Genomic DNA, 12,243 nt, shown 5'->3' with positions numbered 1-12,243 from the left:
GTGGGAACTCTGCACTGGGGCGGATATCCACCCAATGGCCTTGTATCTCCTGGGTTCACAGAATGTCCTGGCAGACAGACTGAGCAGATTGTTTGCGAGCCATGAGTGGTCCCTGCATTGGGACGTTGCCCAGTCCATCTTCCGCATGTGGAGATTTCCACACCTGGACCTGCTCGCCACAGGGCAAAACATGAAGTGCCCCCACTACTACTCCCTCATGGGACAGGAATGGAGTTCCTCAGGGGATGCTCTCCTCCTCCACTGGCCGCAAGGCCTGCTGTACGCCTTCCCACCCTTCCCACTGGTTCATAGGTCCTGTCGAAAGTGCGGGAGTTCAGGGCATCATTAATTCTAATCGCCCCAGCGTGGCCCAGGCAACACTGGTTTTCGACCTTCCTCAACCTCTCATGCAAGAGACCCATAACCCTCCCACTAGTCCCGGGACCTGATATCCCAGGACTCGGGCAGGCTTCACCACCCAGGCCTGCAGTCCTTTGACAGCGTGGAAGCTCCATGGTTAATGGCAGAAGAACTCCAGTGCTCTCAATGAGTTCAGAAGTCCAACTGGGTAGCAGAAAACCCTCTACTAGAACCACGTACCTCGCTAAGTGGAAGCAGTTTTGCTGTTGGGCTTCTCAGAAGCGGGGGGTATACCCGAGGTGGGCACCAGTCCCCCTGATCCTGGATTACCTGTTGGACCTTAGGCTCCAGCATCTCTCTTCCTCCTCCATTAAGGTCCACCTACCAGCCATCTCGGCCTTCCACCCAGGGGAAGGGGGGAAAACACTATTTGCCAACCCAATGGTCAACAGGTTCCTAAAAGGAATGGACAGGCTCTATCCACATGTCCGGCAACCCATTCACCGGTGGGACATAAAGTTGGTCCTATCCAAACTTATGGGGCCCCCGTTCAAACTGCTAGCCACGTACTCTCTCTTTCACCTATCATATAAGGTATCCCTCCTAGTGGCAATCACATCTGTGAGGCGGGTGTCTGAGCTTAGAGCGCTGACATCAGATCCCACCTACACAGTGATTTTAAGGACAAAGTTCAGCTCTACCCCCACCCAGCCTTTCTGCCAAAGGTGGTTTCTTCATTCCACGCTTCCCAGGACATTCTTCTACCAGTCTTTTACCCAAAACAGCACGCATCTGGGAAAGAGCAGGCTTTACACATGTTAGACGTCCGTAGGGTGTTAGCCTTTTATTTAGACAGGACCAAACCGTTCCAAAAATCAACACAACTTTTCGTAGCCATCGCGGAACGCATGAGAGGCCAACTTGTAACCACTCAGCGAATCACCTCATGGATAACTGCCTGTATCAGGGAGTGCTACTCCCTAAAGGGCATCTCAGCCCCGACCCTTAGAGCACACTCCACGAGAGCTGTGGCAGCTTCCACTGCTTTCGCAGTGCAGGTTCCCATCCTGGACATCTGCAGGGCTACCACATGGTCCTTGGTCCACACATTTGCCAACCACTATGAGCTGTCACATCAGGCCAGAGAGTACGCTATTCTATGTAGGGCGGTCCTCAGCTCCTCCGTGGTCTCGACATCCGGTCCTCCGCCTAGTTAGGTTCTGCTTTGGAGTCACCTTTATTGGAATTCACATGAGCAATCACTGAAGAAGAAAGAACAGTTACTTACCTCGTAACTATGATTCTTCGAGATGTGTTGCTCATGTCCATTCCAAATCCCCGCCCACCGCCCTTTATCTGGAATATGCTGGTAAGAAGGAACAGAGTGGGTGAGGGAGCCAGTAGGGGTATATATGGGCCGATATACCGGGGCCACTCCAGAGGGCTCCCTTGCTGACACTAAGGGTACTGCTGAGGGAAAAGTTTCCGACGGCGCATGCACGCTGCGCACACACGTCTATATTGAAATGGACATGAGCAACACATCTCAAAGAATCACAGTTACGAGGTAAGTAACTGTTCTTTACTCACCTTCCTGTAACTGACATTCTTTGAGATGAACATCCCTGGGGGTGCTCCACTACCCTCCCTTTCTCCCTCTACTTCAGAATGCCCTTATGATAACATCTATAACACATTCTTTGCCGGGTTCTGGATAGTGAAGGAACTGAAGGGGGGGGTATGCATGCGTGATGGCACTGGGGGAGGCTCGCATGTGTGGCCCCCAATGCACTGCTAAGAAAAATCCGTCGAGAAGTGCTGGGATGCTCAACACCTATTGTGGGGCACCCCCAGGGATGCTCATCTCGAAGAACGTCAGTTACAGGAAGGTGAGTAACCTTCTTTTCTCCAGCTACATGATCTGCTTCCACAACCCCTAGAAGGCAGAGGGGACATGTTCTGTTGCCGGCCAGATCGCTGCCTGCTCAGCTGTCCCCCAGACCCTGCGAGGGGGGAGGGGGTGCCAGAAGCATTGAATGTGCTTTGGCACACAGAGCCTCTCCAGGCAAGGTGAATGTGGCACCGAGGCAGCGCTCTGAAACCACGCCTGCCTCGTCAGTTTCACAGACGCCGCACCGATGAACCACGGTGCCAGCTTCCACCGCACAGAGCCAGGAAGTGGAACCACCTTCCAAGCAGATCCATGGAAGCAGCGCACCACCACAAGCGCACCACCATCTCAAGCACTCCCCGTAGAGGAGGCTGCTCTAAGCAATCAGCAGAAGGATAGCGCTGACACACACGGGCTAATAAAGAACACAGCTCAGATGTCTACTGAGTGGAGGTGCTCCACCCACCCTCCCTCCCACTCCACCTGTTCAGGACTCACCCACCCCTCGCTCTCCACTCTACAAGGCATCTCCAAGGCTATGTGAGCAAGACTTGTTTAATTATCATCACAGGGGTGCATCTTCACCTCATCATTCATCCCCTGCAATGTACTAGTTATCATCATTGCAAGGATCAGCCTTACCGCTCGCAACAATACCATTATCCACTGACCACCATTATCCACTGCCACAGTATCCTCCACAGTGGGCACCTTGGGATTACTGCAGATCATGGAGGCATCATTCACAGTGTTGATCTTCATCACCGAAAAGACTTCGGCCAGCCTTTCCACCCCATACGATCTTGACCATGCCAGATTCCGAAGAGGAAGAGGGCCAGCTATCTGATAGTTGGGAGGATCCACATACACTCCCCTCATGAATCTTCCCCCTCAGGATGAGGCTATGGTCTCTGATGATACGCAGGGCACTGACAACTTAAAGCAATTTCAGGATCTCTTCAAAAGAGTGGCCATAACACAAGAAGTTAAGCTTCAGGAAGTAAAGGAGAAGCAACACAGTCTCTTTAAGAACATTTGTCCATCCACGAGGAGCAGAATAGCATTGCCCATTGATGAGGCCATTATGGAAGTCTTGAATGACATCTGGAAAACATCTGCTTCAGTTCCATCAACTTGTAAAAAGGCAGACAAAAAGTATTTTGTTCCACCAAAGGACTTTGATTTCCTTTTCTCCAACCCCCAGCCCAATTCATTGGTGGTGGATGCTGCAAATCAGAGATACAAGGCTCCCCTATTTAGATTGAATATAGGGGACAGAGATCACAAGAAACTTGATCAGTTTGGGGAAAAGGCATACTCCTTGGCCACCCTTCAACTCAGGATAGCAAATTATACAGCTTTACTAGCTAACCATGGTTTTGGTAACTATTCAAAGTTAGCAGAACTCATGGAACACTTAACAGAATCCAAAAGAGCTTTCCTGAGAGTAATCATTCACAAGGGCCATACCATCACCTGCATGGCATTATTGGCAGCGATTGATGTAGCCAATATAGCTGCAAGGGCCACGGCCATGGCGATAGTCATGAGACGGGTATTATGGTTTTAGGCTTCAGGGGTTCCTAAAGATCTTCAGAACAAAGTAGAAGACCTACCCTTTGATAAGTAGGATGAGATATTACACAGTAGTAAGAACTCCCACACTACACAACACACCCTTGGGATGTATACACCACCACACAAGAGAAAGTACTATGCCCCATATAACTGGGCCAGAGACTCGTTTTATAATCGACCACAGAACAAGGCCTATGATTATACCAAAAACAGACAACGTATCCAGAAGAAGCACCTGCAGCAATAGCACCCTTCAGACTCTCAGCCTACCAAACAACAAATCTGAGACATTGGTCGAGGGTCTGCACAACCTCCCAGATCGTCCAGTGCAACAGCAAGAACAGAATGGCCTATTCCATCACAGGCTTTGCCCCATATCTATCACTGGGGCACTATAACGTCAGACTACTGGGTTTTGTTGATCATACATATGGGGTACACCATCCCATTTACTTCCATTCCACCTACCCACTCCCCCTTCTCATCCCTCTTCAGGGACCCTTCTCACGGGGCTCCTCTCAGACAGGAGATTGAGCAGCTTCTCCACTTAGGGGCCGTAGAAAGAGTTCCCACTCCTTACTGGGGAAGGGGCATTTACTCAACGTATGTCCTCACCCAAAAGCGCACAAGGGGATGGAGGCCAATTCTGGATCCCTGGAAGCTGAACAAGTTCCTGAGAAAACAGCATTTCAAAATGGTCACACTAGCCTCAATCATTCCAACACTGGACAAAGGAAACTGGTTCGCAGCCCTCAACCTACAGGACACATACTTTCATATAACAAAACATCCATCACACAGACGTTTCCTTTGGTTTATAGCAGGAGGGGACCATTTCCAATACGAGGTCCTCCCCTTCGGAATGTCATCTGCCCCACGAGTTTTCTCAAAAGCCCTTGCAGTAGTGGCAGCATACCTCAGACAACAGGGAGTGACGATTTTTCCTTACCTCGATGGACTGTCTGCTGAAGAGTCATTCACAAGAGGATGTGATCGACATGATAACAAAAAACAAGCAACTGTTCAACCTGCTGGGGCTCCTAATCAGTGAACAAAAGTCAACACTCACTCCCGTTCAAGACCTAGAATTTATAGGAGCAAGACTAGATGCCATATCAGCCAGGGCATGTTTTCCACATCAAAGATTCCATACGCTTCGAGGTTTAGCTCTAGCCCTCATTGCAAACCCATCCACCACAGTCCGTACTTGCCTTCAACTCATGGGGTACATGGTGGCCACCACATATGTGGTACCATATGCACGCCTCCACTTCCGACCCCTACAGCACTGGCTAGCATCGATGTATACGCCCTCACATCACTCGTTGCACAAACAGGTGCTTGTGCCAGACAAGGTGCTGCAGTCACTGAAATGGTGGACATGTCCACAGAATCTGTTAACTGGAACCCCATTCCTATAGGAGGAGCCTGCTGTACAAATTACCACAGATGCCTCACTACTGCATTGGGGGGCACACCTCCAAAGCAGAACTGTACAGGGCAAGTGGCTACCACATGATGCTCTGTTACATAGCAACATTCTGGAACACAGCTGTCAGAAATGCCAGAAGGCATTTTGCTCCTTCCATAGCCAACTGCTCGGTTCATGTTCTTACGAACAACACGACCACTATGTACTATATAAACAGATGGGGGAGCCTGCTCCAGATCCCTGTGCACAGAGGCAGTCCAGCCTGCCTCTGAAACTGGTGTATAGGGCATGGGGTCACCCTGAAAGCCATGTATCTTCCCGGAGCAGGCAACACCATGGCAAATGCCCTAAGCCACAACTTTACAATTCAACACGAATGGGAACTTCACCCAGCAGTCACAGATACCATCTTCCACAGATGGGGCTATCCTACCATGGACCTCTTCACAACATCAAACAACACCAAATGTCCCAGATTTTGCTCTTGAGCGGGACTGGGCAGGAGATCCAGGAGTGATGCATTTCTCCTCTCATGGGATGAACCACTTTACTATGCCTTTCCTCCAATTCCATTGATTTCCAGAGTTGTGAAAAATTCAGCTTCACAGTGCTTGAGTTATCCTGATAGCACCTGCCTGGACTGAGCAGATTTGGTATCCAGCTCTTTGGGACTTGTCTCTCAAACCACCCTACCTGCTACCACCCTGGTACAACTTCTTGGTCCAGAATGGAGGCAAGTTGCATCACTGGAATCCACAGTCTGGAATCTCCGTGCACGGCTTCTTGATGGTTCCATGACCATGAGGCCCTCTGCTCTTGCTAATTCCTACATTAGATCTTAACTTGGTATTGACTGCTCTCATGAAACCCCTCTTAGAGCCAACGTTCTCATGTGCTCTGCCTCTACTTACCATGAAAGTTCTCTTTCTTGAAGCCATAACTTCCATGAGGAGAGTCAGTGAAATAGGCGTGCTAATGGAGGGCCCGCCCTATATAGTGTTTAGTACGGAGAAAGGGATTTTGAGGCTGCATCCTGTGTTTCTTCCAAAAGTCAGCATGATTTTCTACATCAATGAACCTGTTGTTCTGCCTGCATTCTTCCTGAAATCTCATGCTTCTCCCAAGGAGGCAATGCTACATATATTGGTTGTATGAAGGGCTTTGGCCTACTACATTGACAGAACTCGGGAATTTCGCGAAACCTCACGACTCTTTATTGCTATGTCTGGCCTTTCAAAGGGCATTCCCATATCGACCCAGCGAATTTCAAAATTGATAGCGACTTGAATCCTTCAATGCCATTCACTATCCGGAAAACCCTTGCCAGCTTTAACAAGAGCCCATTCTAACTCGGGCAATGGCAGCATCCATGGCATTCTTCAAAAATGTCCTTACAAGATATTTCCTGGGCAGCTACATGGTCTTCAGAACACACATTCTCAAAGTGTTACGTGATAATGGTTCAGTTGGCGAATGATACAATGGTGGCTACAGCAGTTTTATTCACTGTCATTAAGCAGTAACTCCAAGTCCCACCAACCACTCAGGACACTGCTTGGTAATCACCATACGTGAAGCACCTATGGGGACGTCACCCAAAGAAGAAAACGGAGTTACTCAATTTGTGCAGTAACATCTGTTCTTCGAGGTGTGTCCCCCCATGGCTGCTCCACGACCCTCCCTTCCTCCCCGCTATTCAGAGAACGTCTGCTCTGTGGTAGACGAGGAACTGAGGGGAGGAGATCAAATTGCTGGCAGCTCAAGACACACGCTGTATATGTGTGGCCCGACTAGCAACTGATTAGAAAAAAGCTCCGATCTGCAGCTCCAGGGATCCCTGTCAGCATAAGTTGAGCACCCACAGGGAAACACACTTCAAAGAACAGAGGATACTGCACAAGGTGAGTAACTTCCTTTTCAGACAGCATTTAACAAGCTCTATTGCCAGCCAATTTCCGCCACTCCCTCAGTTTTTTCTAAGCACTTAGAGATGAACAGAAACTTTGTTATCTTTATCCGTCCTGTTTTACAAAAGGACTCCAGAGCAAAGTATAGTAAAATACCACGATTATTTTTCCACTATCATCCTGTTAAGCATGGACAAGTAGGTTTTTGTACCTGTGCTGAATCAGCCACAGAACCATAGAATCATAGAGCTGTAAGAGACTCAGGAGGTTGTCCAGTCCAGCCCCCTGCCTAAGGCAGGACCAATCTCAACTATATATATAAATATATGCCAGGCTGATTGGGCCACCAATTAGATACAGCACCTTTTCAATGTTGTACATCAATGAGACACGACACATTAGGACAGAAAGCAAAGAATACCAGATCATTTTGAAAATACAGGGCCAATTTGGGAAGCTTGAATGATAGAAATGAGGATTGAATTTGTCCAGGATACTGGAGCTAACTTTCCCACCCTTGTAAAAAGTTTAATAGGATTGATAATGATTACATGCAGACAGGACTTAGAAAGACAAAACCCCAAGCAATGTAACACCCCTATATATGATGCTGGCACAATGGTTTGTAACTACCCCTGATTCAATATGAATTAGAATCTCTTCCCAATAATATCGTGGGTATAAGTAGCATATTAGTACCCTTTGTTTTATAGGGAGGGTTGCTAAATGATTCCTGGTGCACCTTTACATTTTCTTGTAATGAGAAAAGCGCTAACTTAAAAACGCTTAGCTTTGAATCAGAAATCAGTTTCTTCAAGCAAGGCTAAATATGTTGCAGAAAGGTCTTCTGGCACATCCAAACTGCATGTGGCTAGTAACTGCATTGGAAATGACTGTGAATAAACAATTCCATTCTTCACTCTGCTGTATATCTGTTTACAGTATAAAAAGGAACCAAACAAGAACAATAACCGGAAGGATGTTTCTCATTCACTACTACTGGGTTCTAAAGGGGCAACAAATGAGGTTGATGTTAATTTCTAAGAGCTACAGCGTACAACTCTCATGTTCATCTCTCACATAGTCAAATGAAGGGGGCTTGGATATTTGCAGTGTAACTGTAAAGCTCCTATTGGGTGTGAGTTGAATTCTGGAAGATAGTGATGCCTCACCTGGCCCTTGAGGGGTTTTGATGGATGTTTTAGAGGTTCCTTTGCTGGCTCTCTCCAGTATAAAAGCAGGATAAGGCTTCTGAGTGCTGGTGGTCCTAGTGCCCTGGCTGTTTCCCAGCCATTGATGTCAAATCACTGCCAGAGATCTTGGCTCAGTACTGGCTACATGTGCGGGGAGCTCTTGTAACACTTGGTTCAGATACAGACAGGGTACATGTCAGCTCTTCATTTTTCTCAGGTAGACTCCCTTCCTGGCTGTTGGGAAGGATAGAGCGCCATGGTGTCTGTGCTTCATTTCTTGGCACTTCCACATGTATTCATGGGCAGAGCACTCATGTAATCAGCACAGTATCTAAGACCTCACTCGCTCCTGTAGCACAGACTCCATCAGAGTCATGTACAATGCCTTGAAGAGCTGAATGTGGCTCAAGAGATGAAGGTTGATTATCACCAGGGTTTGGAAGGAAGTAATCCTCACCAGGAAACTCGCACCAAATACTTTTTAAAACATTGTTTCTGATTAAAATATAAAAGTTATTTTTGAAGTGCATGAGCATTATCAATTCCTGCTTGCAACAAAGCCTGTTAGGTGGTGTCACAGTGATTTGTTACTTCTTAATAGAAATCTTATAGAAACTGGATTTTTTCCATAGGAGAAAACAACAAACATTTACACAGCTTTGATAATCACCAAGTGCTTTTAATTGGTTCATCTTCCTCCCCCCTCCCCGCAATAACAACAGCTAAATCCTAGATCCTTCTAGTTAGTCCAGCCGTGTCACCAGCCCTGTCAGTCCTTTCTCCGCCTCTTATCTTTTTCCACATTAAATTCAGAATTTTTATCCTCATCTTCATGATGCTGTACAGCTCTGCCCCTTTTTCCAGTCTTCTCCCACCATGCCTTTTATTTCTTATAATTTCTTTTTTTTTTTTTTTTTTTTTGGTAGGTATGTCGTGTTCCTCAAGAATCTTTTAGAAACTGCAGAGACGTATTTTATGGTTGGATATAAAGTGAACTATTACATTTTCACAGACAGACCACAAGAAGTTCCTAAAGTTGAGCTCAAAGAAGGAAGGAACGTAGTAGTTTTGCAAATCCAAAACTACTCGAGGTGGCAAGAAATTGTTTTGCGACGCATGGAAATGATCCACAACTTCTCACAGAAGCAGTTCATTAATGAGGTTGACTACCTTGTGTCTGTTGATATAGACATGAGGTTTAATGACCAAGTTGGAGTAGAAATCCTGAGCGACTTGTTTGGCACACTACACCCAGGATTCTACGGTTCAGAGCGTCAGTCTTTCACCTATGAACGTCGACCTGCTTCTCAAGCTTATGTGCCCCATGATGAGGGTGACTTTTACTATGCTGCAGCATTTTTTGGAGGAACAGTAAAGGAGGTTTACAAGCTGACCAAGAAATGCCATGAAGCCATCATGGTGGACAAAGACAATGGAATTGAGGCAATATGGCAAGAAGAGAGTCACTTAAACAAGTATTTTATTTACCACAAACCAACTAAAATACTTTCCCCAGAATACGTGTGGGATGACAATATGGGTAAGCCACAGATCCTCAGGAAAAGGAGGTTTCTTGCTGTACCAAAGAACCATGCTGCAATCAGAAATAAATGAAATTCTTCTCTGACCAGTCTTAGTGCAGTGGTGGGCAGCCTTCAGGCCACATGTGGCCCAAAGTAATCTGATTGCTATCCGCAAGATATTTTGCTGATGTTGATCATTTGCAGGCACCACACATCACAGCTCCTATTGGCCAGGAACAGAGAAGGACTGCCACTGAATGCTACAGGAGCGGTGTGCATAGTCAATGCTAGCAAAATATGTCGTGGCCTGTAATCAGATTAACCTGATGGGCCACAGGTTGCCCGCCACTATCTTAGTTCAAACTAACCTAACTGATATTGCAGGTTTCCTTGATTGATGAGAATATACCAGAGGTGGTCAACCCATTGGAGACCAAGAGGCCAAAACAGCAGTGGATAGAGTGATAAGAGCCATGTATTATACATTTATTTTTATACATCTGTCTATGTAGGTGCCGGTACTCTGGGGGGACAGTTGTTGAGCCAAAAAAAAAAAAAAGCTGCTCCCTTTAAAAGCCACGTGTCCCAGCTGCCCCATATATCTGCAATTCATTTAAAGTTATGCAGATATATATAGTATACAAAATATAATGATAAAAATAACATTTTCGAACAAGAGCCACTCTCACTGGGTTGAAGGAGGCAATGTGGGCTCTGGAGGGGGAATAAGGGATTTGGGTGTGGGAAGAGGTGAGAGGTGCAAGTTCTGGGAGGGAATTTGGGTGCAGGAGAAAGCAGAAAAGGCTCAGGGAGGGGACTCCAGGCTGCAGTGTTGGGGTCAGGTGGAGGGTTGGATTTTTATTTTATTATTATTATTATTTATTATTATATTTGATTATTATGCTGAGCAAGCTGCAGCTTGTGGATGTGAGGGTGCAGGAGTTTGGGTTGAGGGGCATGATGGGCTCAGGGCTTGGAGGCTGGGAGTATGATGGGCTCAGGACACAGATTTGCAGTGTGTGGATGGTGCACGAGTGTTGTGGCAGAAGACTGAGGATGTGGGGGGTGCAGGAGTTTGCGGATATGAGAGGCTCAGGACAGGGGGTTCCAGTGTATGATGAACACAGGTTTGGGGTCTGGGTGTGGGTGCAGGTGTGGGTGCGGGGCTTGGCCCCAATTAGGGGCTTGTTAGCCAGGCTTCATTCTTAAATAAAATATTATATCAAACACAACATGTTTCAGTGTTGTCTTTATTTATGAAAGGGGCAGGGCACCTGTTTTGAGTCAGGGGTCACTGACCCTTCAGAAAAGTTAGTCAGGGCCACACAAGTGAGATGCTAAAAAACAACCCCTTCAAAAGCCCCGAAGCCCCAACTGTGCTGGTGGGGGCAGGGAATAGGGTGCTGGAGAAGGTGCTGGTGCGGGGGGCAGGGACTCATGGAAGGGGTCTGGCTAGGTGGAAGGGACAGAGACATCTGGGGCCAGTACCTGGGGATCCTACAGCTGTACGGCAAGTCTGGGGTCTCAGTAAGCATGTGCACTGCTTCCCTTCCCCCAGACTGCCGGCACATTTCCTGAACATCTAGGTCTGTGGCACACCAGCAACTTACTTCCTGCCTGTGGGGAGGGGGAGTTCCAAGACTGTGCCAGCTCCAACTGCTCAGGAAGCGTGCGCTCTGCTCCTCGCTCCCCACGACAGCTGCACACTTCCAGAGCACTTGGAGCTAATGCCTACTCCCCCCTCACCCAATCCCCCCATCCCTTTCCCTCCCCTCCCCCAGAGCCAGCCCCCTGCCTCCCCACTCCAACCTGATCCCCCCCTGCCCCGCTCTAACCTAAGGCCTACCGCCACGTGTGTCTTCTTCCAGGTGCTAGGGTGCATGCGCTGAGTGGCCGGCCTTGAGCAAGCACTGGCTGGGACGCCATGCGCGGAGTGGGAGGGGCTGCAAGCAGAGTGGTGGGCTGCGAGCACACACTGGAACGCGGCTCAGAGCGGCCCCGCTGAGAGCAGTCTTGTGCAGAGAAGCCGGCCTGAGCAATACCATCAGGAGCCACAATTTTTTAATGAAAGCGCAGCATGTAGCTTGTGAGCCACGGGCTGGCCACACTGAAATATACAAACAATTGGTAAAGCTCTATAACTTTTTCTCACATATCATAAAGCAGAAAGAGACCTCAGGAGGTCATCAAGTCCAGCCCCCTGCCCAAGACAGGACCAATCCCAACTAGATCAACCCAGCCAGGGCTTTGTCAAGCCGAGACTTAAAAACCTCTAGGGATGGAGATTCCACCACTTCTCTAGTCAACCCTTTCCAATGCTTCAGCACCCTCCCAGTGAAATAGTTTTTCCTAACATCCA

At 47.8% G+C, this 12,243-nt stretch overlaps 1 protein-coding gene across 2 annotated transcripts in view; it reads left to right on the top strand.

Moving 5' to 3' along the window:
• LOC102449345 (histo-blood group ABO system transferase 1-like) overlaps nucleotides 1–10,613 on the top strand; it is a 44,955-nt gene extending 34,342 nt beyond the window's left edge. The window contains exon 7 of one of the 2 annotated variants that reach the window (XM_089772895.1): nucleotides 9,288–10,613. In XM_089772895.1, coding sequence (XP_089629021.1) covers nucleotides 9,288–9,975 — 688 coding nt within the window. In that variant the 3' untranslated portion in view covers nucleotides 9,976–10,613. The remainder of the gene's footprint in view (nucleotides 1–9,287) is intronic. The other variant, XM_089772894.1, reaches the window with a different exon arrangement.
• The last annotated feature ends 1,630 nt before the right edge of the window (nucleotides 10,614–12,243 follow it).

The sequence above is a fragment of the Pelodiscus sinensis genome, chromosome 23 (genome assembly GCF_052426305.1).
Source record: "Pelodiscus sinensis isolate ZL-2025 chromosome 23, ASM5242630v1, whole genome shotgun sequence".
In the NCBI taxonomy this organism is placed as follows: domain Eukaryota; kingdom Metazoa; phylum Chordata; order Testudines; family Trionychidae; genus Pelodiscus; species Pelodiscus sinensis.
This window is presented reverse-complemented; position numbering and strand designations above follow the sequence as displayed.